The sequence below is a fragment of the Phoxinus phoxinus genome, assembly GCF_949152265.1.
Source record: "Phoxinus phoxinus genome assembly, chromosome: 22".
NCBI classification, from domain to species: Eukaryota; Metazoa; Chordata; class Actinopteri; order Cypriniformes; family Leuciscidae; genus Phoxinus; species Phoxinus phoxinus.
Genome location: NC_136897.1, coordinates 26,814,182 through 26,838,634, shown reverse-complemented (window position 1 = coordinate 26,838,634; position 24,453 = coordinate 26,814,182). Strand labels below are relative to the sequence as shown.

General features: G+C 35.7%; 1 protein-coding gene across 1 annotated transcript in view; it reads left to right on the top strand.

The window, feature by feature from the left end:
• The window catches only part of megf6b (multiple EGF-like-domains 6b), a 75,705-nt gene that overhangs the window by 292 nt on the left and 50,960 nt on the right, over positions 1 to 24,453 (top strand). The window contains exons 2-6 of the mRNA XM_079597785.1: positions 580 to 1,290; positions 1,374 to 1,651; positions 2,841 to 2,975; positions 4,394 to 4,503; positions 13,755 to 13,859. Coding sequence (XP_079453911.1) covers positions 1,560 to 1,651; positions 2,841 to 2,975; positions 4,394 to 4,503; positions 13,755 to 13,859 — 442 coding nt within the window. The 5' untranslated portion in view covers positions 580 to 1,290; positions 1,374 to 1,559. The remainder of the gene's footprint in view (positions 1 to 579; positions 1,291 to 1,373; positions 1,652 to 2,840; positions 2,976 to 4,393; positions 4,504 to 13,754; positions 13,860 to 24,453) is intronic.

The following is a 24,453-nucleotide window of genomic DNA, read 5'->3' as shown; positions in this document are numbered from 1 at the left end:
GATGGGGAAAATATAAATTATATATTTAAGAGAACTTGTAACAAATTTTGGTTTCTCTTTATTTTAAGGTGTCTTTGTTTCACATTTTAAAAACTGATTGATTAATATTAAATAACTACATGTACTTACTAGTATTAGTTTTGGTTTAGGGTTAGTTGCATGTAATTATGCGTAATTTAAAGTAATTAATATAGAATATAGGACACTTACCCTAATTTTTCACTACTAAAATTAACATTATTTAAATTTAACAGTGTTGTGCAGTGATTCTCACCCAGGGGGCATCAGCAAACTTTATGGTCATTCATTTTCCTGGCTTAAAAAATATAATAACATTTCTATATTCTTGAAGTGAAGTCGTGACAGTTGTGTGAGAAATGTTATGGAAAAACTCCCTAATAGATTTATTATGCAGATGTATTCTTTCTTGGCATTTCAGGAATGTTAATGTTTTGTTCCACAGTGTAATAAGTTCTTATCCCACTTTTAATTAATTCTGTTAAACATTCATAATATTCCTGGAGTGACACGTCCACATGTCCTCAGAATACAGCAGATGTTTTCATAGGTGTGTTTTAGCGTGTAAAGCGCATTGTGATCATGGCTGAGGCGTTGAACCCGGTTGGCATTGACCCCTATAGGAGGATCAGTGCTGCTCGGGAATGTTTTCCGGGTTCTGTTGTCCCAGATTCCCTGATCCCAGCGCTGACCTCTGACCTCCGGCCCTCACGTCTGTGACCCATCATCCTCTGCTCTCAGCTGTGGCTCGGTGACCCCTCCACAGTCCTGTCCTGGGAGAGAATCACTTCTGATGCCACATGGTGAAGGTTGTGTTTCAGTGCAAGATACATATATAAAGTGGCATCCCAAAAAGTGTTTTATTATTAATGAAAAACAATAGCAATTATGCTAATAATATAAAAAAATATGGTCAGCAGAACAATTTGAGTATAAATTGAAGTGGAAATGCTGTAGGCCTACATTATAAAATTACTATTTTAGAATATCCTTTCGAATAGCAAAATATTTACAGAAATCATTTTATTAAAACTTTATTTGCAGGTTTATTTAATAAATGTGTACCGGTAAATATATGCACTGAGATTTATATAATCCATCATATCTCCATAGCTTTACTTTAGAAGGTGTTTGGCCTTTCTTCAGTGGTGTAAAGATTACTAAGTGACCTTCGTTTGACTCTGAAATGTGTCTAATAAAGTGTTTCCCTTTGAGTTAGGCACTTTGAAGTGTCGCAGTAAATCAAGCTGAAGAAACGAGATCCTGAAGGAGGTCAGTCAGCTCTTCTGCTGCTTCAGTTGTTCCTGTATTTGTCCTGTTCTCCTCAAAGGACATTCCCTTCACTGCTTCTACAGGAAGAGCGAGTGTCCCGAGGGCATTTGGATCTCAGCTGGTGTGTGAGGTGGATCTGATCTGAGAGTTTCTCTGTCTTCTGCTGCGCTTCCAGTCCTCTCCAGAGCGCGGATTAATATGGACTCAGATTAGTTTGTTTGAACATTTTAAGTGTGTTATTTAGGTGCAGGACTCAGTCAGAACAGCGTATGAGGATGGATATGTTATTTTATTCTTTAATCATTCTAATTCATGGAATTAATGCAGCATCCCGTTCTGGAAAAGACCTGATGCCGCACATGTGAGTAACCGTTTTGGAGATCAGTTGCGCGCGTTTCTAGATTATTATTACTGCTTAACTTTGAATACCACTATAAATAATGTATTTAATGAATGAATATACTAGGCTACCTCTCACATTCGTGCTAATGTTATATCACTTTTACGTTATTGTAATTCAATTACATTTTTATTCAAATTGGAGACTCGCTTTGACGCGTAGCTGTTTACGCGTATTAATTAAACACGTGGGATAGGCTACTGTTTGATTGTCAGTCCAGCTAACAGGGAACGTTCGCAGAACTTTGGCCAACGTTCGGATAAAGTTTTTTCAATGTTATTATGAGTAAACATTCTTCCAGTAACATTAACCTTCGTTTAAAGTAGTCTTTATTTACGTTCTATAACAACAAAAATGCGATATACATGTACGATCGTTCATGGAACGCCTATTTTCTAAAACATTTTTAAACGTTATTACATAGGGCCTATACTTGTTTTAGAACGTTTAGAACTTTCAAATGGAACGTTTCCATAATGTTTGCAAAAAAAGAACGTTTTGAATGTTCAGAGAACATTGACATTCAGAAATAATGTTTTCACGGCAATCAACGAGAAACCCATTGAGCTGCCTAGCAAGACAACACAAAATGCCCCAAAGTGATGTAGGCAGTTTATTAGGTTTCGATGCAGAACTGGTGCGCATTAGAAAGATGCAGCGTTCCTCTTTAGTGCAAGTTTAGTGCATTTCTCGCCCTTTAATTGCGAGATGCATTATGAGTGATTAACAAAAAATAGCACGGCAAAAGACAGTTGTCTCTGACACAAATAGTCCCAATAATTCCACACATGAAAATAATCGCCTGGAGGTTCAACTGTGAACAGACTCGTGGAGATCAGTCTATGTTTGAGGAAATAGACATTTTTTCACAGAGTGATTAATATATCAGTCTGGGAACTTGAGATGTAAATCATGCGTATCTTGTCATCTGTTCCTGCAGAGATGATTAAAATGATTTACTGGCATTTTCTCATTATTTTCATGATCACTATTGCTCAATGTGACATGGAGTGTCTAAGTAACTGACGGTCTGACAACTTGTTCCCCTGTCAAATTCATTACAGTTTATTAAAACTGCATTGAGGGACTATTATAAATTCCAGCTGACTGAACCTGCAGGTAAACGGATGTGTGTGTGTTTTACCTCCAGGCCAAATGTGTGTGCTGAGCAGGAGGTGAAGCTTGTGGCCCAGATGCAGCCGTGTGTCCAGGCCTTCACACGGATGGTCAAAGCCTGGAAACAGGGATGCCAGGGACAATCCTGGTGCATGGGCTACGAGAGGAGGTGGGACTGATATTCACACACCAAAAACACTGATTTACGTGAACATACACATCATGTCTGATCAATCAACCGTACAACCCTTGCAATTTATGTGCTATATGATGTGTATATGCAAGTTTTCTACATGCATGCATACTCAGATGACTCTCTACGGCTGGGTGCTGTATCCCACAATGCAATGCCTTATCATTTACAGTGTGATGAATGACCCACAATCTCTTTTTGATTTTGCTGCAAAAAGTGATTTATTTGAATGCAAAAATGAAAGTTAAAAATGTGAAATAAGCATTTCTGACATAAATTAATCATGTACATGCAGTCTGCTTGAAATTTTTATTGTTGCACTATGTTTCACATACTATTAAAAAATAGTATGTGGTATGCATTTGTTCAAATCCTTTTCCCTTATTATGCAACAGTAATGGTGATGCTGCCTTACCAAGCATGACTAACTGTGACTAACTATGCTCCTTCTGGAGCTAAAAGTGTATTTTGTTCTCATGCTTTACAGTATATTTGTTCTCAGACTCTTTTAAGTGTAAGGTGTAGTTACGCTCTTGACGAAAGCTGCTATTTGAAAGGCATCTCCAGAGGCTCTCGCATACCTACAAGATAGAAGGCAAACGCCCTGAACTCGCGCTCTGACAACCCTGTGTTCCTCGCACCGGCTCGCTTTCCTCCGTATACCTGTACTTAGCAAGTAAGAGACCCGGACCTGCAATTAGATGCTTTAAACAAAGAGCGCAGGGTTGCGATTCTGCAGGACTGTAAACTACAGGGAGCGAGAAACCCTCGCAGAAAGCATCATTAAAGGGTGGACGAGAGAGAAGCGTCTCTGATTACAGAGCTCATATGTTTGTGTGTTCACACATGGAAGCTCATCCACAAGCATCATCTCTCTCACTCACGGACTAACCACAAAGGCCTTTATTAGCGCAGAGAGAACGTTGAGAAACACTAAAAGTGGCTGATGACAGACTAACAGAATGTGTGTTTACTCATAAAGAATGTTTAAGGGTCTAAATCTTTACCTGTGTGCTAGTGGAAAAAATAAATTAAACCATGCATAGTCTTAATTTTATTTTATTTTATTTTTTAAAACGATACTGGTTTCTTTTATGGTGCATGTGTTGTACAATAAATACGTTTATGCCCTGTAATTAACATTTTTTGTGCAACTTGCTGCTCTAGTTTATCTGTTCCAGTTATGGTGTGCAATCTAAGATATGCATTGTATTTGCTGAGCATATATGTGTATATATAGTGCATATCGACTTTTTGTAATTCTTAAAGTGTGTTTTATACAGTTGATTGTACCATCCAGTATTTGTTTGAGAGAAAGTCTTTTTTTTTTGCAGCAGTAGAGACAATATTAAAGATGCTAAAGGGTTCTTCCCTCTGTCTCCTGTTCTCCACAGAACGGCGTACTACACTGCATATAGACAGGTGTATCGCCAGGAACACCAGACGGTCTACAAGTGCTGCTCGGGATGGTCCCAGCTCAACGGGGAGGCCGGATGCCTGTATCGTAAGTCTCCTTTAAATCTCATGGCATGTAAAATCACAGTATTTACTGAGAAATTAAGCATGTGAACATCAGTGACAGAAATCCATATTTGTGACCCTGGACCACAACACCAGTCACGAGTCGCACGGTATATTTGTGCCAACATCCAACAAAACACTGTATGGGTCAAAATGATTGATTTTTCTTTTATGCCAAAAATCATTAGGATATTAAGTAAAGATCATGATCCATGGAGATATTTTGTACATTTCCTACCTTAAACATATCAAAATGTTATTTTTGTGAGTGAATGCAGCACAATCGTGAACATAAATGCACAACTTTAAAGGAGATTTTCTCAATATTTAGATTTTTTTGCACCCTCAGATTCCAGATTTTCAATAGTTGTATCTCGACTAAATATTGTCCTATCCTAACAAACCACACATCAATGGAAAGCTTATTTATTCAGCTTTCAGATGATGTTTAAATATCAATTTCATAAAATTTCAGGCGCTGTGTAATATCATTGCGCTTCTGTACGGCAACAGTTCTTGATTATTACGCAGGAATGAGAGTTTAGTTCCTAGTCATATTGGTCTAGAAAATCACAACTTTTCCTTTTCTGTCGGTCTTAGTACACGATGTAACTACAGAAGAGTCAAGTTTTAAATAGGAAAAATATTGATACTCTTTGGTAATTTTTTTTGAGAGAGATGCTAACGGTCTAATCAGATTCAATGATCTATGCTAAGCTATGCTAAAAGTGCTACCGGCAGACCCGGAGATCGGCTGAATGGATTAGAAAACGGTAAAACTCAACAGGGGAGATGGAAAATGAGCCTATTTCCAAAAAAAGTGGAGTGTTCCTTTAAGTGTCCACAGCTATAGGCTACTCTTCTTCAGGGTGTGCAGACTACGACCGTCCTATAAAATCCTATCAAAGGATTCCCATCTGCTCCATTTAGGCACAAAAAAAAGACAAACCAGAGTGTCTCGCTGCCAAACTATTAGAGGAGCTCTCTTGTTACCAGAACAATGAAGATGACGAGACCCCACCGGAGCAGCCAGCGGACGGGATGAGCTGCTGAAATCCAATTACTGACCGCCACTTTTGGCTTTAGAAAGTAAAACAAATTCAGACAAAGTGAGATCAGTGCTTTGTTGCTGAGGCCAGCGTGACTATTACAATCGTTTGAACAAACCTCCAAACTTAAGTATTAAAAGGTGGTGTGTAATTTGTACCGCACAATTTGTACTAAATGATGATACCTCAAATCATGCGGTTTGAGGACATTTCTGGGCAAATTTCTCCATAATACATTGACTTAAATCCATAAAACAATACAGAACCCACAGCCAAGAGGATTAGAGCAAATCTAGACACTAATTTCCTAATTCCTCTGTGCTTTTGTAAGAGTTATAAAAGGGGACAGTGGAATGTGTGATCAGTTCCTTCTCGGGGTTAAACTTGCAGAAAGATACATAAATGTTAGTGTTAGTGTTTGAGCATTCTCTAATCTATAATCTGGACACATTTACACCGCTGTGAGATTAATGACCGGAGGCCTAAACCTTTAAATCACTATGACCAACTCCACCTGTTACTCTTTAATCACCTGTTCTACCTTTAAAAATCTCTCAAAGAACGCCTCAAAAAATCAGCATTTCTTCGAGGGGAGGGTTTATGAGTGGATGTTTTTTTCAGATCTTTTGATCTAATGGACAAAATAAGCTCACGCAATTTACATATGAACGCCGGAGACGACGGAAAAACATACACAGCTTTAGTTTCTGCTCTGACAGCTTTAAAGGGCACCTATTATGACATTTAAAATGTTCCTAATGTTGGTTTGGGAGTCCCCAACAACAGTTTTACATACATGCAATGACAAAAAACACTTTTGTTGTCGTATAATATGCATTTATTTTTGCCTGATTTGCTCACCGACTCCCAAATGAATCGTTCAACGACTCATTTTCAAAACCCCTCCTTTGCGCGACGCTAATCTGCGTTGATTGGTCAGATGACCCAGCAGTGTTTACAGAGATATTAGATCATACTTATTGTTTAACACGGAGTACAATGATGCTTTTATCAATTAAATTGCGTTATAATAATGATTATAGTCCACTGCTTTGTAGTTTGTAGTAAAAAACTAAAAATAAGATAAATAATTTAATGTTATGTTAGCGAGCATAGCCCAGAGTTCATATTATAAAAGCACAATCAGTCTTTGTTTGCGTTAGCCCGATGCATAAACATAACGTTTTACAAAAAAAAAAAAAAATGCAGTTATGTTACTACGAGGTATTTCTCTATTCTTTAAGACAACTCCGAAAACAACCACAAACACTTCACATATCTCAATACAATTGTCATTGAAGACCTAGAAGCTAAACGGTGCTTACTCAACAAACAAAATAATTATTAAGCATGCTACATAAAACATAAAAGCAACAATTATTAATAACACTTACAGGTTGTGATACGGAGGAGGAAGCTGATGCAAATACACTTGGAACTGAACCTTCCTTCAATATCAGCCGGCTCGCGAATCCAAGTTTGATTGCATTTAAGTTGGTAAAGCAATCGTCTTCAAAATGGCGCGAACAAAGCACAAGGCTCGGACTATACTTCTGTGGTATAGTTGTATATATGAATTGTAGCCACTTAGTCTTCAAATGCTCCTCCTTGGGCAGATCGCACTTCAGAACACAGCGTCTCGTCGCCATGACGTTTTCAAGTTTGCCTTGGAGCGCAATAAGTGGGCGTATCGTATTCAAATAACTTCACAAGTTGACGTCATCTAGTCAGAGAAAAAGCTTCGGTCTTCTAACGATTCATAAAAATGACTCAGAGTCGACTCTTACTTTTGAAAGACAATAAATTTATATACGGTGCACTTTCATATTTCAAACTTTGCAGGATGTTTTTGTTCACTAAGATCTATGTTACACACTACATGAAAGGTAAATTTCAAAATTCCATAATAGGTGCCCTTTAAGACCAGCCAAACGCTGTGAGTGTGTGTGTGTTAGAAATCAGGAATGGTGAGCATATTTTATTTTTCATCTTCAAACCTAACTCATTTGGCATGCATGAATATGAGGTTGAGAGAGGCAGAAGTATACAGTCCGTTCAGCTTGTACCGTCTAAAAGTCTTCGAGTTTTGTGCATGACACGTTCAATGTTTTGTCGACTTGATGATCCTCGTTTTCATTGTCAAATCAAACCTGGCGTCAAAGGTCCATTAGATCTGTTGTTCTCATTTTGGATAGAGAATTAAGGACTCTACGGAAGTGGTTTTGAGACTCAGGGTCACATTCGGTCAAAACAGTTCCTCGTACACCAAAACCCCCCGAACTAAATCCTTCTGCAAATCAAGTTAATCAAGTTAACATCCACTGATGGTTTTCATGCCGGACTCGTGGTGGCTCGAGTCGTCTCACGCCAGAATGACTGACAGTTGTATAACAGTTTATCCCGCAAGTTGTGATTTTCTCCGGGGTTTCATTACTAGAGCCGACACACTCCTCAAAGACGCCTTTGTCTGCGCGAGAAGGTGAATCGACTCATTATACCTGCGAGATTTAGGCCTGGTCCATGATCCAGCTTTGGTTTGTTTTTAAACACGCTCAGCATGCATTCCTGTACGCCGCTCAACGTCTTTTCCTCTTCTGTGGTGGTATCTGTGGTCTTCAAACTGCACGCTTGGCTTTTATCTCTGCAACTTGAGACCTGGAAGCACTTTAAGAAATGGGACAAACTAATCACTCCTTTTTCTGAGCCACTGAACATGGACAAAACATGAGTTGATGCTCACACCAGAAATCCCGCCGTCTGACTGGCACACGCTCAGAGCGTCTGTCTTCACAACCTTTCCGTTCAGTGGGATTCACTGGCCAGCTGGGGTGGACGCTGTTAGATTTAGTGGCAGTAAAGTGCGTGGCAGTTTGGGTCTTGTTGAGGAGTTGAAAGGTCGTCTCTGAGGTGTTGCCGTCATACTGTGATCTGTTTGACAAAAGGAAGCGTGCAGTGATGCTTTTCTTCACTTAAATGCTAGTTAGTGTAATGTAGCGGTTCGGGTTTGAAGCCTCCAATCATCCAAGACTTTGAAGGTCTCAAAGATATTTCCGGTACTTTGGCTGCAATGACAAAGCGGACACAACTTTTTTTATTTACAGAAAGTGTTGATTTATATTATAATTTAAGTATTATTTGAATATTTATTAGAAATATAATACATTATATTTATGACAATATTTATTTAAAATAATAAAAATAAATAAATTTCATAACTGCAGAAGTGAATGTTCTTCAGGGTTTACACTTTTAATTACCAATACATTTACAGAAAATAGAAGTGACATAATTAAAAATGTAATATTATTATAAATATTAGAATTTATATGTATGCCAATATATATTTAAAATAAGTAAATAAAAGAATTATAAATAATGAAAATAATTATATTTAAGTTATCTGAATGTTCTTTAGGATGTACAACTTTTCTAGTCTTATGTTTTTAAGCAATTTCTACCCAATAGTACTTTTATTTTTATATTATCTGTTTAAATTTTTTATTTTGATTCATTTAAAAAAAAAACATTTTGAAATAGCTTTGATTTAATTTTAATTTCTTTTTTAGTAGTAGTTTTATTTATTTTTTATTGCTTCTTCTTCAACTTAATTTATTGAATTGTTATTTATTGTTATTTAATTATTAAATGCCATTTTATTTTATTTTATTTTATTTTATTTTATTTTATTTTATTATTATTTTTATTTTATTTTTTATTTTTATTTTTTATTTTTTTTCAGATTTTACATTGTGGTCACCCAATACAGAACCGAAAATTGTTTATTGTACAAAAGCACAAATGCCTTTAAACTCAAACATTAGAATTTGGTAATATGACCATGAACTGCACAGACACAACATGCAAAATGATGAACCTGACATTGGCTGAGTGGTTTTAGTACGCTGTAAACAGCAGCAAACACGCAGATTACAGTATTTATAGCATGAGTGTCTGGTTTGGAAATGTCAGTTGAATTTTGATGGTTTGATGCTCTTGGGAACCGATAATTCACTGCATAAAACAAACTGTGGTCAGCATACAAACTATATTGTTTATTCTTTTACAAACGAGCATGTATTTAAAGTAGTCTGCATAGGGTTGTGCTTGTCAAGGATGAGTGCGTGTCACGCAACCTGTCGATGCCGGCGTCTGGAAAACTTCTACCAAGTGATAATGACTTTGATTGGACACATGACCTTTGGCTTCAACAACAACAAAATGGCTGTCATTTCTCCCCTCTTTTAAAAGGTAAAAACTCATTTTGCAATGAACAATTATAGATGCATTTGCATTTTGCACAGTTTTTCCCAGCTTGACCTGCATGTCTGCAACCCAGCAGATGAAACTTCTTTGAGAAAGCTTTTTGAGATTTGCATCACTTTGCAGAACTGGAGCGCATAAAATAACACACATCAAGACACATCAATTGGATTTATTTAGGAAGCGGGAAGACAAAGAAATTCAGTTTCTCTCATTCTCGAAGCTATTTACAATTGGGCTCTTTTGGGGTACGCTAACCCTGTTAACTTCTTTGTTTCTCAAGTATACCAATTGACTCAATGACTTTTAATTCTTATTGTGTAGAAGTGCCTTTGGTGCTTGAAGCGTGCTTCATGAGACTTCCTTCCACTTTAACAAAACGTGCACTTGAAAATCCTCTTCTTTTCATTAAGGAGCAAAAGTCCGAGTTTGAACGGGAAAGTTGGGGGCAGAGAGTGGCCAGTTATTGTGACTGATGTGATCTGAAACAGAACTGACCACCGCCGAGGTACTAGTGGCCATAAGGAGTGAATGGAAGCAGGTCTTTGTTGCTGTAGACGGGAATGTCCCAGGAATGTGCGTAACTAATGTCCTGGGTGGTCTGTCCACAATGTCTGTTGTTACAACGACCATTAACTGTCCATCCCAGAGGAAGAAAAGCTGTTTCATGGCCTATTCTGTCAGATCTGCGCAGCTTTTGAAAGGGAAAGTGTCCTTGAATTAGTACAGTGGTGAGTGAAGCTCAGATAATCTCACTCCATGTGGATTTCAAGGTATTTCAGTGTTTATGAAGATTCATATCATGTTGAATCTAAAATATTTGAGTTCTAACACATTCATATATTTTATATAATAATAATACACCCTCACATGCTTACATTATGTAATATTATGCGTTTGTACTTTGACAAAGGTTTATTCACATTAAGATATATCAATGGAAATGCTAACGCTGACTTGTTTTATTTGCTTTGGGTTCAGTAAAATAATTTTTCACAATTTTTAGTTTGTAAATGTTGAATGCAGTTTTGACATGTATGCATGATCGTTTTGAATGCATGTTGACAATGACTTTGAACAACTGGTTGACAGGTTTTGCTATAAGATGTTTTTTTGAAAATATAAGGGTTTGAAATCTGCTATATATTTTTCACATCATCATATGACAACATAAATGAACATATCAATGCTAACATGTTAGCTCATGTACTTTTGGAATTATTTATAAACTATTATAGTATTATTAATATTTAAAATTAGCTTTTATTTTTATAATTTTTATTAGTTTTTTTAAACATTTCTATATAGCTTTGATTTAATATTAAAATTTTATGTCAGTTTTTGTAGTAGTTTTATTTATTTTTTATTAGTTTTATTTCCTTCAACTTAATTGTATTTATTAGTTGCCAAAGCAACATTTGTATTTTTTTGTTTCGTTTTATTATTATATTTTATTTTATTATTGTTATCAGTAATTATTACTTATTACAGTAATTATTTTCAGTTTTAGTTTAATAACTACATGATGTAATGTCTATTTTTTTTTTCAAGGGTTTGGTGTTATGATCTCAGCTTTGCTCACTTCGGGTGTGTGTGATTTCTTCAGGTGTGTGTGATTTCTTCAGGTGTGTGTGTTTTTTTCAGGTGTGTGTGTGTTTTCTTCAGGTGTGTGTGATTTCTTCAGGTGTGTGTGTTTTCTTCAGGTGTGTGTGTTTTCTTCAGGTGTGTGTGATTTCTTCAGGTGTGTGTGATTTCTTCAGGTGTGTGTGTGTTTTCTTCAGGTGTGTGTGTTTTCTTCAGGTGTGTGTGTTTTCTTCAGGTGTGTGTGTGTTTTCTTCAGGTGTGTGTGTTTTCTTCAGGTGTGTGTGTTTTCTTCAGGTGTGTGTGTTTTCTTCAGGTGTGTGTGTTTTCTTCAGGTGTGTGTGTTTTCTTCAGGTGTGTGTGTGTTTTCTTCAAGTGTGTGTGTTTTCTTCAGGTGTGTGTGTGTTTTCTTCAGGTGTGTGTGTGTTTTCTTCAGGTGTGTGTGTGTTTTCTTCAGGTGTGTGTTTTCTTCAGGTGTGTGTGTGTTTTCTTCACGTGTGTGTGTGTTTTCTTCAGGTGTGTGTGTTTTCTTCAGGTGTGTGTGTTTTCTTCAGGTGTGTGTGTGTTTTCTTCAGGTGTGTGTGTGTTTTCTTCAGGTGTGTGTGTTTTCTTCAGGTGTGTGTGTTTTCTTTAGGTGTGTGTGTTTTCTTCAGGTGTGTGTGTGTTTTCTTCAAGTGTGTGTGTTTTCTTCAGGCGTGTGTGTTTTCTTCAGGTGTGTGTGTGTTTTCTTCGGGTGTGTGTGTTTTCTTCGGGTGTGTGTGTTTTCTTCAGGTGTGTGTGTGTTTTCTTCAGGTGTGTGTGTGTTTTCTTCAGGTGTGTGTGTTTTCTTCAGGTGTGTGTGTGTTTTCTTCAGGTGTGTGTGTGTTTTCTTCAGGTGTGTGTGTTTTCTTCAGGTGTGTGTGTTTTCTTCAGGTGTGTGTGTTTTCTTCAGGTGTGTATGTGTTTTCTTCAGGTGTGTGTGTTTTCTTCAGGTGTGTGTGTGTTTTCTTCAGGTGTGTGTGTGTTTTCTTCAGGTGTGTGTGTTTTCTTCAGGTGTGTGTGTTTTCTTCAGGTGTGTGTGTGTTTTCTTCAGGTGTGTGTGTTTTCTTCGGGTGTGTGTGTTTTCTTCAGGTGTGTGTTTTCTTCAGGTGTGTGTTTTCTTCAGGTGTGTGTGTTTTCTTCAGGTGTGTGTGTGTTTTCTTCAGGTGTGTGTGTTTTCTTCAGGTGTGTGTGTGTTTTCTTCAGGTGTGTGTGTGTTTTCTTCAGGTGTGTGTTTTCTTCAGGTGTGTGTGTGTTTTCTTCACGTGTGTGTGTGTTTTCTTCAGGTGTGTGTGTTTTCTTCAGGTGTGTGTGTTTTCTTCAGGTGTGTGTGTGTTTTCTTCAGGTGTGTGTGTGTTTTCTTCAGGTGTGTGTTTTCTTCAGGTGTGTGTGTTTTCTTCAGGTGTGTGTGTTTTCTTTAGGTGTGTGTGTTTTCTTCAGGTGTGTGTGTGTTTTCTTCAAGTGTGTGTGTTTTCTTCAGGCGTGTGTGTTTTCTTCAGGTGTGTGTGTGTTTTCTTCGGGTGTGTGTGTTTTCTTCGGGTGTGTGTGTTTTCTTCAGGTGTGTGTGTGTTTTCTTCAGGTGTGTGTGTGTTTTCTTCAGGTGTGTGTATTTTCTTCAGGTGTGTGTGTGTTTTCTTCAGGTGTGTGTGTGTTTTCTTCAGGTGTGTGTGTTTTCTTCAGGTGTGTGTGTGTGTTTTCTTCAGGTGTGTGTGTGTTTTCTTCAGGTGTGTGTGTTTTCTTCAGGTGTGTGTGTGTGTTTTCTTCAGGTGTGTGTGTGTGTTTTCTTCAGGTGTGTGTGTGTGTTTTCTTCAGGTGTGTGTGTTTTCTTCAGGTGTGTGTGTGTTTTCTTCAGGTGTGTGTGTGTTTTCTTCAGGTGTGTGTGTGTTTTTTTCAGGTGTGTGTGTGTTTTCTTCGGGTGTGTGTGTTTTCTTCAGGTGTGTGATTTCTTCAGGTGTGTGTGTTTTCTTCAGGTGTGTGTGTGTTTTCTTCAGGTGTGTGTGATTTCTTCAGGTGTGTGTGTTTTCTTCAGGCGTGTGTGTTTTCTTCAGGTGTGTGTGATTTCTTCAGGTGTGTGTGATTTCTTCAGGTGTGTGTGTTTTCTTCAGGTGTGTGTGTGTTTTCTTCAGGTGTGTGTGATTTCTTCAGGTGTGTGTGTTTTCTTCAGGTGTGTGTGTGTTTTCTTCAGGTGTGTGTGTGTTTTCTTCAGGTGTGTGTGTCAGGTGTTAACAGGCTAATAGTAAAGCACAGACACTTGATGAAACACATGTTTAATGTCATGCGTAGGCTTCATGTCATGTGATCAGCATCTTCCTGTCGTCTCTTACAGCTGTTTGCAGTTATGGCGTGTGCTTTAATGGAGGTCGGTGTAGAGAAGCTTCTGCTCAACTCTGTGACTGTCCGGCCGGCTTCAGTGGTCCGAGCTGCCAGTACGGTGAGTCCAAACAGACCCAACAGTTTCCAGGATTTGTTTCTTAAAGGGATGGTATAATGCCCTTTTCACAAGATGTAAAATAAGTCTCTGATGTCCCCTGAGTGTGTGTGTGAAGTTTTAGCTCAAAATACCCCACAGATATTTTTATAGAGCATGTTAAAATTGTCATTTTTTTGAGGGTGAGCAAAAACACACCGTTTTGTGTCTGTCCCTTTAAATGCAAATGAGCTGCTGCTCGCGGCACAGGGGGCGGAGCTTCAACAGCTTGTGTCCTTTTAACCTCACACAGACACACACTGAACATTTCAAAAACTTTTAGCCTTTTATGTTCAAACCGGAGTCAGATGGAGAGACTCAAGAAGAAGTGACAACATGTAGAAGAACAGGACATTTCTGAATGGTTAGTTGATGCATTTATGTAGCTTATGTAAAGTTATTTTTTTGTCATTGAGTAGCATATTCTGTCTTGATAAGCTATAAATCACGTTCCCGGGGGCGGGGTTTATGTAAATTTTAGGGTTGGTGATGTCACTAATCCGAGAGGAATGTTGTTGTAGTCCTTAAACGATTTCTTTAAAAGCAAATATCTTCCTTTGCTTTGAACTGTGAGCGTTATAACTTTGCAGATGTTGTTTATGATCAAACAGCAACATAACACACTAACTAAAGTTAAAAAAGTTAAATCATAATCAACCACCCCTTTAATCTCTTTTAGATTCAAGATTTGAGAAAATATTAAATGGGGTCGGCTGATATTAAAGGGGTAATTCACCAGTGGCAATATGGGCGTTCAGTAAAACCTGGCTGTATATGCGGTATAAAAAGGTGAATGTTAAATCTGTGCTTCCTGACTAGAAAAAACCCCCAGAGAAAATCTGCTCTTGTCTTCCTTTTTGCTAAATAGGTAGGAAAACTACAACACCCATAATGCACTGGGCCATTGTTGTCTAAAGCCACGCCCAGTCTGCTCCTATTGGATAGGCTTGACCAGAGTCAAATACCGGCTTGCTTGAGTGGAAAATACTTCTTAGCAAACTTTTGGTCGCAATAGTGTCGACTTGTGTTGTGTTGTTCCTGGGTGCAAGAATATAAAGAGTAAACATTTAGCAGGAATCACTTATTTCCAATAGGATCCAGAGATGTAGAATATAAATATGTGGAAGCACAATCTGTAGTTTTCATGAAAGCCCTTGAACTGCCGAATTATGTGTTTTGCGTCATCCGACAAACTTTTGCTGACAAATAAACGGGAATTTTTCAGTCCTGGTAACACGGAGAAAGACTCAACTGCATTTTTACTGACATATCAATACAAACCGGGTTGAAATTTGGCAAACTTACACTTTAATAAAATAAAAACAAGCTGTTTACATAGATCTTCTTCTTCTTCTTAACCTTTATTTAACTAGGAAAGTTAAAACCTCTTTTACAAGTGAGAGTCAAGACAGGGTCGGATAGCAGAATTAAACAGACAACAACCACAATAAATAGATCACATGTAAATAAGAAAAGGACATGAAGCATTCTTCCACAGTCGGTTATAGCACCGCATTTTAGAAAATATAAAGTGTTGTTATAATGATTTTGACAGCATTTCCTTTTGAATAAATGCAAGTTTCCCCCAGAGTGTTTTCTCGGGCTGTGAGTCTCTAATATTGCAAGCCAAGAATGTAATCTGCAACGGTCAGTGAGAGAGGATGCTAATAATGGAGGATGTTGTTTTTTGGTGATAATATACACACGACAGGAAATTCTTCACAAATCTTGCCCTACTTTTTCAGTTACTGGTCTCCTCTGTGTCTCGTGGAGTGATAACAGACGCTGGTTTTGCACTGAGATCAAGAGTAATTCGAGAGACGCTTGTGTTGCGGACAGACTCAATTCATTACGCAGCTTTCAGCAACAGTGCAAGCGTCTAAGATGATGCAGCTTGCATGTTGTAGTAGCGTGAAGTAGCACGACCTGTTTTCTGTTTCGGTTTTAAATCTGTTTGCCTGAACCAGCCATATCTTCCAGACAGAGACCCAGATGTGCACAGCTGCTAACCATTGGTCATTTATTCTGGACAGTTCCTTATGTGTGTTGTTAAGAGTGATGCTGATTGATTCGGTCGGCGTGCACAAACACACACATATGACAACACTAACAGCCACAATCTATCACGGGAAAGCGTATAGTGGAGACTGCGGCCTAATTTACACACACACACCGGTGAAACTGGAAAAATTAGAATATGGTGCAAAAGTTCATTTATTTCAGTAATTAAACTAAAAAGGTGAAACTAATATATTATATAGACTCATTACATGCAAAGTGAGATATTTCAAGCCTTTATTTGTTATAATATTGATGATTATGGGTTACAGCTTATGAAAACCCCAAATTCAAAATTAGAATATTGTGAAAATGTTTTCATAAGCTGTAAGCCATAATCATCAAAATTATAATAGAATAGAATAGAATAGAATAGAATAGAATAGAATAGAATAGAATAGAATAGAATAGAATAGAACTGGAAAATAAAGACAGTCATGATGAAAATATGTGTGAATCTCACGAAACCTGTCAAGAAAATGTCCTGGTCATATTTCATCACAAAATCAAAAAGTAATTTATGTTTTGCCTAAAGAAGAAAATAAAGCCTGTAATTGTTATAGATTAAGAATATAATCAGTGTTTAACCATTGGAAATATTTTATTTTATTCATGCATGCTGCACATTTATTTATTTATGCATGAAATATATGTTGTATAAAACTTATTGTAAAAATATGTATAATATTTTTAACAAAATTTGTCATGCATTCTTATGACATTTTTTTCACTTTTATGAATTTAATTATTTGATTTGTTTTCATATTCATAAATAATGCATAAAATATGTTATTGTATAAAATTATACAACCTTATATATTGTATAATATTTTTCCATGCATTATTCTTTTTATATTTCTTTACTTGTAATACATGCATAATAATTTATTTATGATATTGTTGCATTAATAATAATAATAATAATAATAATGCATGAAAGATATGTTTTTGGACAAAATTATACAACCCTATATATTGTATATTATTTTTAAAACAATATATTGCCTTCATTATTCATAATCTAATATTATATTACTTTTTATATTACTATACACACATATATATACAGTATATTTAAAATTATACTATGTATTATTATTAGTAGTATTATTAGGACAACAGAATACCCAACATATTCCCTATAAAGAGCTGCACATCAAAAAAAATAATAATACGAGAGTCATCACAATACTACTTATCATTATACTTTATACCATAAAACATGCTTAAAGTATCAGGACAACCATACACTGAAAAATTATATGATCAATAAGTTATAACATAGATTTTTTACATTGCTTTAACTCATCAAAATAAGTAAAGCAGGTTTCATCTTTTTTTTTATAACTAATTTTTTAAAGTCAGTTTAATGTAATTTAGGTTAAAATGACTTAAGTTGATTGTACTTAAAAATTTAAGGCAGCAACTTTTTTTTTTACAGTGAGAACATAAACATCTGTACGAGGCTCTGAGAAACCTCTGGATTCAGATGTCACACTAAGAGTTGCTGTTTGCAGCACATCTGTCGTTTGTGAGTCGATGAAGGAGAATCATTCTCTGGTCAGACATGTACATAATCTCCGCAGATGGCAGATGATGTTTGTCAGATTCAGTCAGTTATGTTTGCTGCTTCCCTGACAGCGACCCGCGCTGACTCCGGTGGACAGGTGACGATGTTTCTCTGCACATAATGAACACGTGTGGAGAATCTCTGTTTGAGATTCACATTCCCCGCTGGCGAGTGTATTCTCAGTCTCTCCTGTCATCACGAGAGAAAAACGCTCTTCAAGCTCTCAAAGACCTTTTAATCTGAGAGAAGCTGAAGTTCAGGAGCTTTAAAAAGAGACTAACACAACACACATAATCTCTGTTTAAAGCTACTGAACTTGGCAAATGCAAAGGTAACTAATCAAAACATGTCAAAATGATTTTGCAGTTGTTGGAGAATTTTTTTGCACATGGAAAACATGCAGTTCATGTGTGCATGTGCAGATACATCTCACATTTCAGGAAAATTGGACCAACATCAATGCACACAATTCTGTCATAGTCACATACTCCTGTCAGGTCAGCGTGTCAGGGTCCGTATTGAAAGGTCTCTTTCATTGTGGAATAATTGTGTGTCTTTCTTTTGATAAAAGCAATGATTTGTGGGCCGTGAGCTCATGTGTTGCGCAGAACATGCCAAACTCAGTCAGGCTCGGAGACTTTACTTCTGTTGTGACTGGACACACTTATCAAACATTTTGGACATCAATTCTTGATGGGATGCCAGGTGTGGGCCAAACCAGTTTTCAGAGAACATACTGTATGATATATATGTATGTATATGTGACCCTGGACCACAAAACCAGTCACATGGGTAACAATTTTAGATAGATATTTATACATCATTAGAACGCTAAATAATTAAGCTTTCCATTGATGTGTGGTTTGTTATGATGGGACAATATTTGGCCGAGATACAACTATTGAAAATCTGGAATCTGAGGATGCAAAAAAAAAAAAAACATTTTTAAATGGCAAACATAAATGGTTTATATATTTATGGTAGGAAATTTACAAAATATCTTCATGGATCATGATCTTTACTTATATATTTATTATTTTATTTAGAATAATAATTATTAGATTATTAATTTAATTTATATATACAAGTAAAATATTTAAATATCGTACATTATAATTAATATTACTGTGTACAATTATTAGATGATTCATTTAATATAATATAATTGTATTATATTATATTAAATTATTATTATATTATAATAATATTATTATATTTATTATTATTGATATGTAGGTACTAGTAATAATGTGTATTATCTTACTTATTTTATGATTAATTATATATATATATAATATATATATATATATATATATATATATATATATATATATATATATAAGAAGAACTTATAGAACTTATAATTATTACATACATTTATAATTTATTTTTAATATATAATAACACAAATTTGTAGTAATTATACTAAGTGTATGATTAATTTAATGAATATATACCATATATATTTTTTATAATAATAAAATTATTATTATAAATAAAAATAAAAATTTTAATTAAATACGATTTTTTAATGTATAATTTTTTATTATTATTAATTATTATTATATAAATAAAATTAAGTATATATGTGTGTATATATATATATATATATATATATATATAATATTTAATTACAAATTACTTTAAAAATGAGTCGAATCCTTTGAGTTGTCCTTTGAGGTCAGAGGTCAGAGAGTCACGTTCAGTCTCTGTCGCCGCGGGCCGTTTCCAGCTGAGCGCCGCGGTGTTGAACTCGTAGAGTGGATGCTAATGGAGGGGGACGTCTTGAGCTATTGCAGGAGGGTCAGTTTTATAGCAGGTCATGCAGGTCATCAAATGGACATCTGACAACTGTGACCTTGAGCTATTAATACAGACCTTTAACTTCTGCTGGACTTAGCTTGAGCTAACATTGAGTCTTTCTCTCGCTTTCAGATTTTCAGGCCTAATTGTAACGTCTCCTTCTTGAATAATAAGGCAATCTCATAATTCACGGTGGGTGGACAGAGCCTGAGGGAAATGTTGTAAATATATACTAAAAGTTTGGGGTTGGTAAGATTTATGTTCAACAAAGCTGCATTTATTTGATTCAAAATACTGTAATATTGTGAAATATTATTGTAATTTAAAAGAAGTGATTTCTGTTCTGCATATATTTTCAAATGTAATTTATTCCAATTTATTTTTACTCCAGTCTTCAGTGTCACATGATCCTTCAGAAATGCTGATTATTATCACAGTTGTGTTTGAGGTTACATGTCAGTTTGCTGGATTTGTCGACAGAAAACAGAATCGTACATTAGTGCAGATAAATTGCAAGGGTTTCCACAGACATGAAAAACAGGGAAATATCAGAGAATAAAACTGTGTTTATTTCATGACACATGTCTGGATGTTGAATCTGCAACACCGAGGTCATTTTGGGCTTGAAAAGAATATCTAAAAGTTAATTCGATCATATTTTAGACAAAAATAAATGAGATTTTCCTCAGTTTATGGAATTTATGAGTTGGTAATTTTCTTGAGAGATATGACTAATATCTCAGCTTTTAGCTGTGATCACAGAAGGCTTCTCTAAGTTAAGTCCTCTTGGCTTGTGTTTCCTGATGGAATCCAAACTTTGGCTGTTGTAAGAACTGAAGACACAAGCTACTTGCTTATGGAGACGGGATTGACCGGATTAGACAAGGAAGCCCCAGGGACTCAGTGGAAAAGGCTTTTATCAAGAGTTTAGCACAAGAAAATATGCAGGAATGATACATATTCTACAGCAGTTTCTCAGAATGCAACGCTGACGACAGCTTGTGAAGCTGAACCATTAGAGAAGAGGGTCGATGGACGGGTTGATAGTTGATAGAGTTGATATTTGATAGAGTTGATAGTTGATAGAGTTGATAGATAGAGTTGATAGATAGAGTTGATAGTTGATAGAGTCGATAGACAGAGTCGATAGACAGAGTCGATAGACAGAGTCGATAGACAGAGTCGATATAGTTATGTTGGATTTGTTGGCGAATATTAAAGTTATAGTTTATTCAGCTAGTTGCCAAAGCAACATTTCTCATTTTCATTTAACTTGATGTAATAAAAATAACTAAAAGGAAAACTGATTTTAAGTAAAAAATATAGACATAAAAAAATAAAATAAAAACACCAAAATTACTAAAACTTTTAAAAATTACAATGAAAATTAAAAATATTAATAAAAACTAATAGTATCTCAATTATACTAAAATAACACTGATTCATGGATTTAAAAAATATATATTTTAATCGTTGTACAGTGAGCTTTTTTCTATTTTTTTTAATCACATTTGAAATGTTATTGTGTTACACTGGTAAAATGTTCCTCACAAAGATAAAACTTCAAACTATATTATTGTGTTTGTCTGAATACAGCCAATTATAACTTTAAGTTGCTAAATAATTTGAAATCAGTGAGGTTTTGAATTATTCCTCACATATTTGAGTGAGAATCTGTAAAACATGTATCATGAGCAGAATTATTTTCTGGGTAAATTATGTAATTATGTAAATAACGACATTTAATTGCATGCAACAAATCATTTACACTGATTTATTCTGCTAATGGTTCATGAATGAAGCCTATTGACTCACTGATTTGCATCCGAATAATGAACTGAATCTCAAAAATGAACTGGACTTCCCAAAGCTACATATGAAGAAGAAGGCATGTAATTGCATGCATATATAAATCTGTAGTTACTGTAAGTTAGTAGTTTAAGTGAGTTACACCTCACTAATATTCTGTAGGAATGAGTGAGTTTGCCTCTCTGACCCGACTCAACTTTACGCTTCACTGCCGTTGCTCTGCATGCTTCATTAATCAGCCCGTCTTAAGGCCATTAAAGTGGACATAAACTATATCTATAATCCAAGTGAATTGCTCAGCTAATTTCTCCTTTCACATCCTGTGTGCTGAGCTTTATTTAAGTTCGTTTAATGGGCCATTAGCTCAAGGCCAGTCACCCTTGTGCTTTTCTCCTGCTCAAAATGTCCTCGGGTCCTCCTGGTTTTATGGAATGTAAAACACGATGGTGAAGTTGTGGCCGCAGGACTTTTTATGACACAATAATGTAAAGGTTTTCAAAGACTGAATGAAGTTTACACACATCACAACTTCTGTTTAAACCTCAGATTTCTTGTTTTTATTTTATTTTATTATTGTTTATTATTATTATTTTATTTTTTTAAACTTTTTTTATCATTTCTTCTTCTTCTTCTTCTTCTTATTTTATTATTGATTTATTTATTTTTCACTTTTTTATTTATTTAATTTAATTTAATTTTTTTTTTTTTTATTTTTTTTTTTTTTTTATTTTATTTTATTTTATTTTATTTTATTTTATTTTATTTTATTTTATTTAAATTAAATTAAATTAAATTAAATTAAATTAAATTAAATTAAATTAAATTATAAATAAATAAATAAATAAATATTAAACAAACAAACAAATAAATAAATTAAATTAAATTAAATTAAATTAAATTAAATTAAATTGAATTAAATTTATTTTGCTTTATTTTATTTAATAAAAAAAAAAGTTTCTTTCTTTCTTTCTTTTTTAATTTAATTTAATTGAACTGCTAAAACTCACCTTGACCTGATCCTTGTCACCAGGCCTGTAGTAGTAACTCATCCACACGGCTTTACGGTAATTGAGCTACAGTTTCTCCATGGTCACGACACTCTCGTATCTGTAAAACATGTGTTTAACATTGCAAATGCTCCATCATCATGTTTGGTGTGTAATTCGGCCGATGGATCTGTGAAATATCACTCTAAAATACTTGGCAGAGTAGATTCATCTTGCTGGATAAAAAAAAAAACAATCTGAAAATCATTGCCTGAAATTTTACAGTAAATTCGCTTTACGTTTTGATGTCAACTTGACAGTTCATCAGAGACGTTCATCTGCCACTCACACGTTTTATCATTTTTAAGCAGTTTTTCCAGTCATTGCACATCTGTGTGAGCTGCCTTTTCCGGAGATCTGGGAACGTTTGAACGCTTCCCTGAGTCCTTTTCCACCTTTAAAGGAAAATCCAGCGTTAAGCAGACTGATGACTCATTGACATTCCCGTCGCATTTGCCACATTGTGTGTTGCAGGGAATTAATCAGTTATTAAAAAGTCTGGTTAGTGTTCAGTGCTCCATGACCCGGAAAATTGTCCACGGGTGGAACGGCCACAGCGGGACAATAGAGGCGAGCGTGAATAGATCGTCCGGATACGCCGGGTTCCTCGGCTGCAGTTTCTCACAGTCTGGCACTATAAGTCTCCCTCCTCCACTTTTTTTTTTTTTTTTTAAACAAATAGTTTTCCCCAAAATTTTAAATTATGTCACTTTAACCCCACACAACTTTTTCAGTTTTTATTTTTGGGTCACTTTAAGGTTCAATCTCATGAAACAACTCAAGTTTAGTTCTTATTTCAACCCAAAATCACAATATGGGAAAAATAAATTATATTTTTCCTTGCCTTGACATTTTTATATGAAATTTCTGATAAATATAATGCAAATAATCTTGAAAAAAGTTGTTTGATAGTTGCATTGTTCTCTATTACAATGATCATGTATTAAGAATCACTATTGAGTAAGTAAATAAATAAATAATTTGTCATTAAAATAATGTAATGAAAACCCCCTGAAAAGGCCTGATTTTCTTCATCTAACGTACATACGGTAACATCTTATTTTAATTTTCAGATTTTGGGCTAAAATAAGACCTGGGCATGTTTTCATGCATTTTAACCCTTTATATAAATATTCTGTCTGTTTTCTGGTTCAATAATTTGTCCTCATCATTTCATCACACACTTTGTCTTTTCTTCTTTCTAGTTGTGTTTTCTTAACCTAGATAAGCAGCTTTGGTCTTTTAAAGAAAAAAATATTAAAGACGACCTATTATGCCTCTTTTCAAAGTCTTGATTATGTTTTTAGGCTCTACTAGAATATGTATACATGTTCAAGAACACATTATTTTCCTCATATTCTCCATTGTTGCGGCTCCTCTCTTCCCAGTCTGTCAGTAACGCTCTGTTTACTTCCTGTCTCTATGAAGCCCCTCCTTCTGAAAAGCACACTGTGCTCTGATTGGTCGGCTGGAGCAGTGTGTTGTGATTGGTCGAGCACTTCGACTGTGTTTGGGAAATGTCCCGCCCCTTTCCATAACCACCAGTTTAACACACTACTGACTAACTCAACCAGGCCCCGCCCCTTTATTCTGCGCATTAATTATTGAAAATGAATCAAAGCATAAAGGACCCCTTTAAAATAACTCGGGACTGGTATGTGACTCTCTCATTACTGCCACTGTAAACCTGCCTCTGGGTAATCCCACAATCCCTGTTTCCTGTCTGGCTTCTTCCTGTTTGTTTCCTTATTTTGCTGCCAGAGGAGAATATACAGCCTTGGTCTTTAAAGTTTCCTGGTGCTGAAAACCTCCAGTCAGAACGAGTTTTCTTAATCGTGTTTGTGCGTTTCTCTTGCTGGTGTTTGAGTCCTTAATCTTTGCTAATTGAGCTGAAATTCCAGAACTGCGTTGGACCGATGAAAGCTGCATCATGGTCACTCCCGGACATCCAGTGCATGAAGACTCGAAGCTGACCGCTGGTTGAGAAGCACGAGTACAGCGAGGTCTAGCGCTGACGGATAGAGAGACTTCCTTCTGTGATGCAGGACGTCAAAACTATATTTATGCCCGAGGATTCTTATTTTGAGTGTCATTTCTCAGTTTAAACACAAAATAGCATTCACAACCCATGTAACCTCTTTAATGGGATGTTATAAAGGGAGGAAATTAGGGAAAAAAAGTATTATCTGTCTCCTCTCCACCAGTAAGCTGGTGTGTGTTGGGCGTTCTGGCGCAATATGGCTGCCGTCGCATCATCCAGGTGGATGCTGCA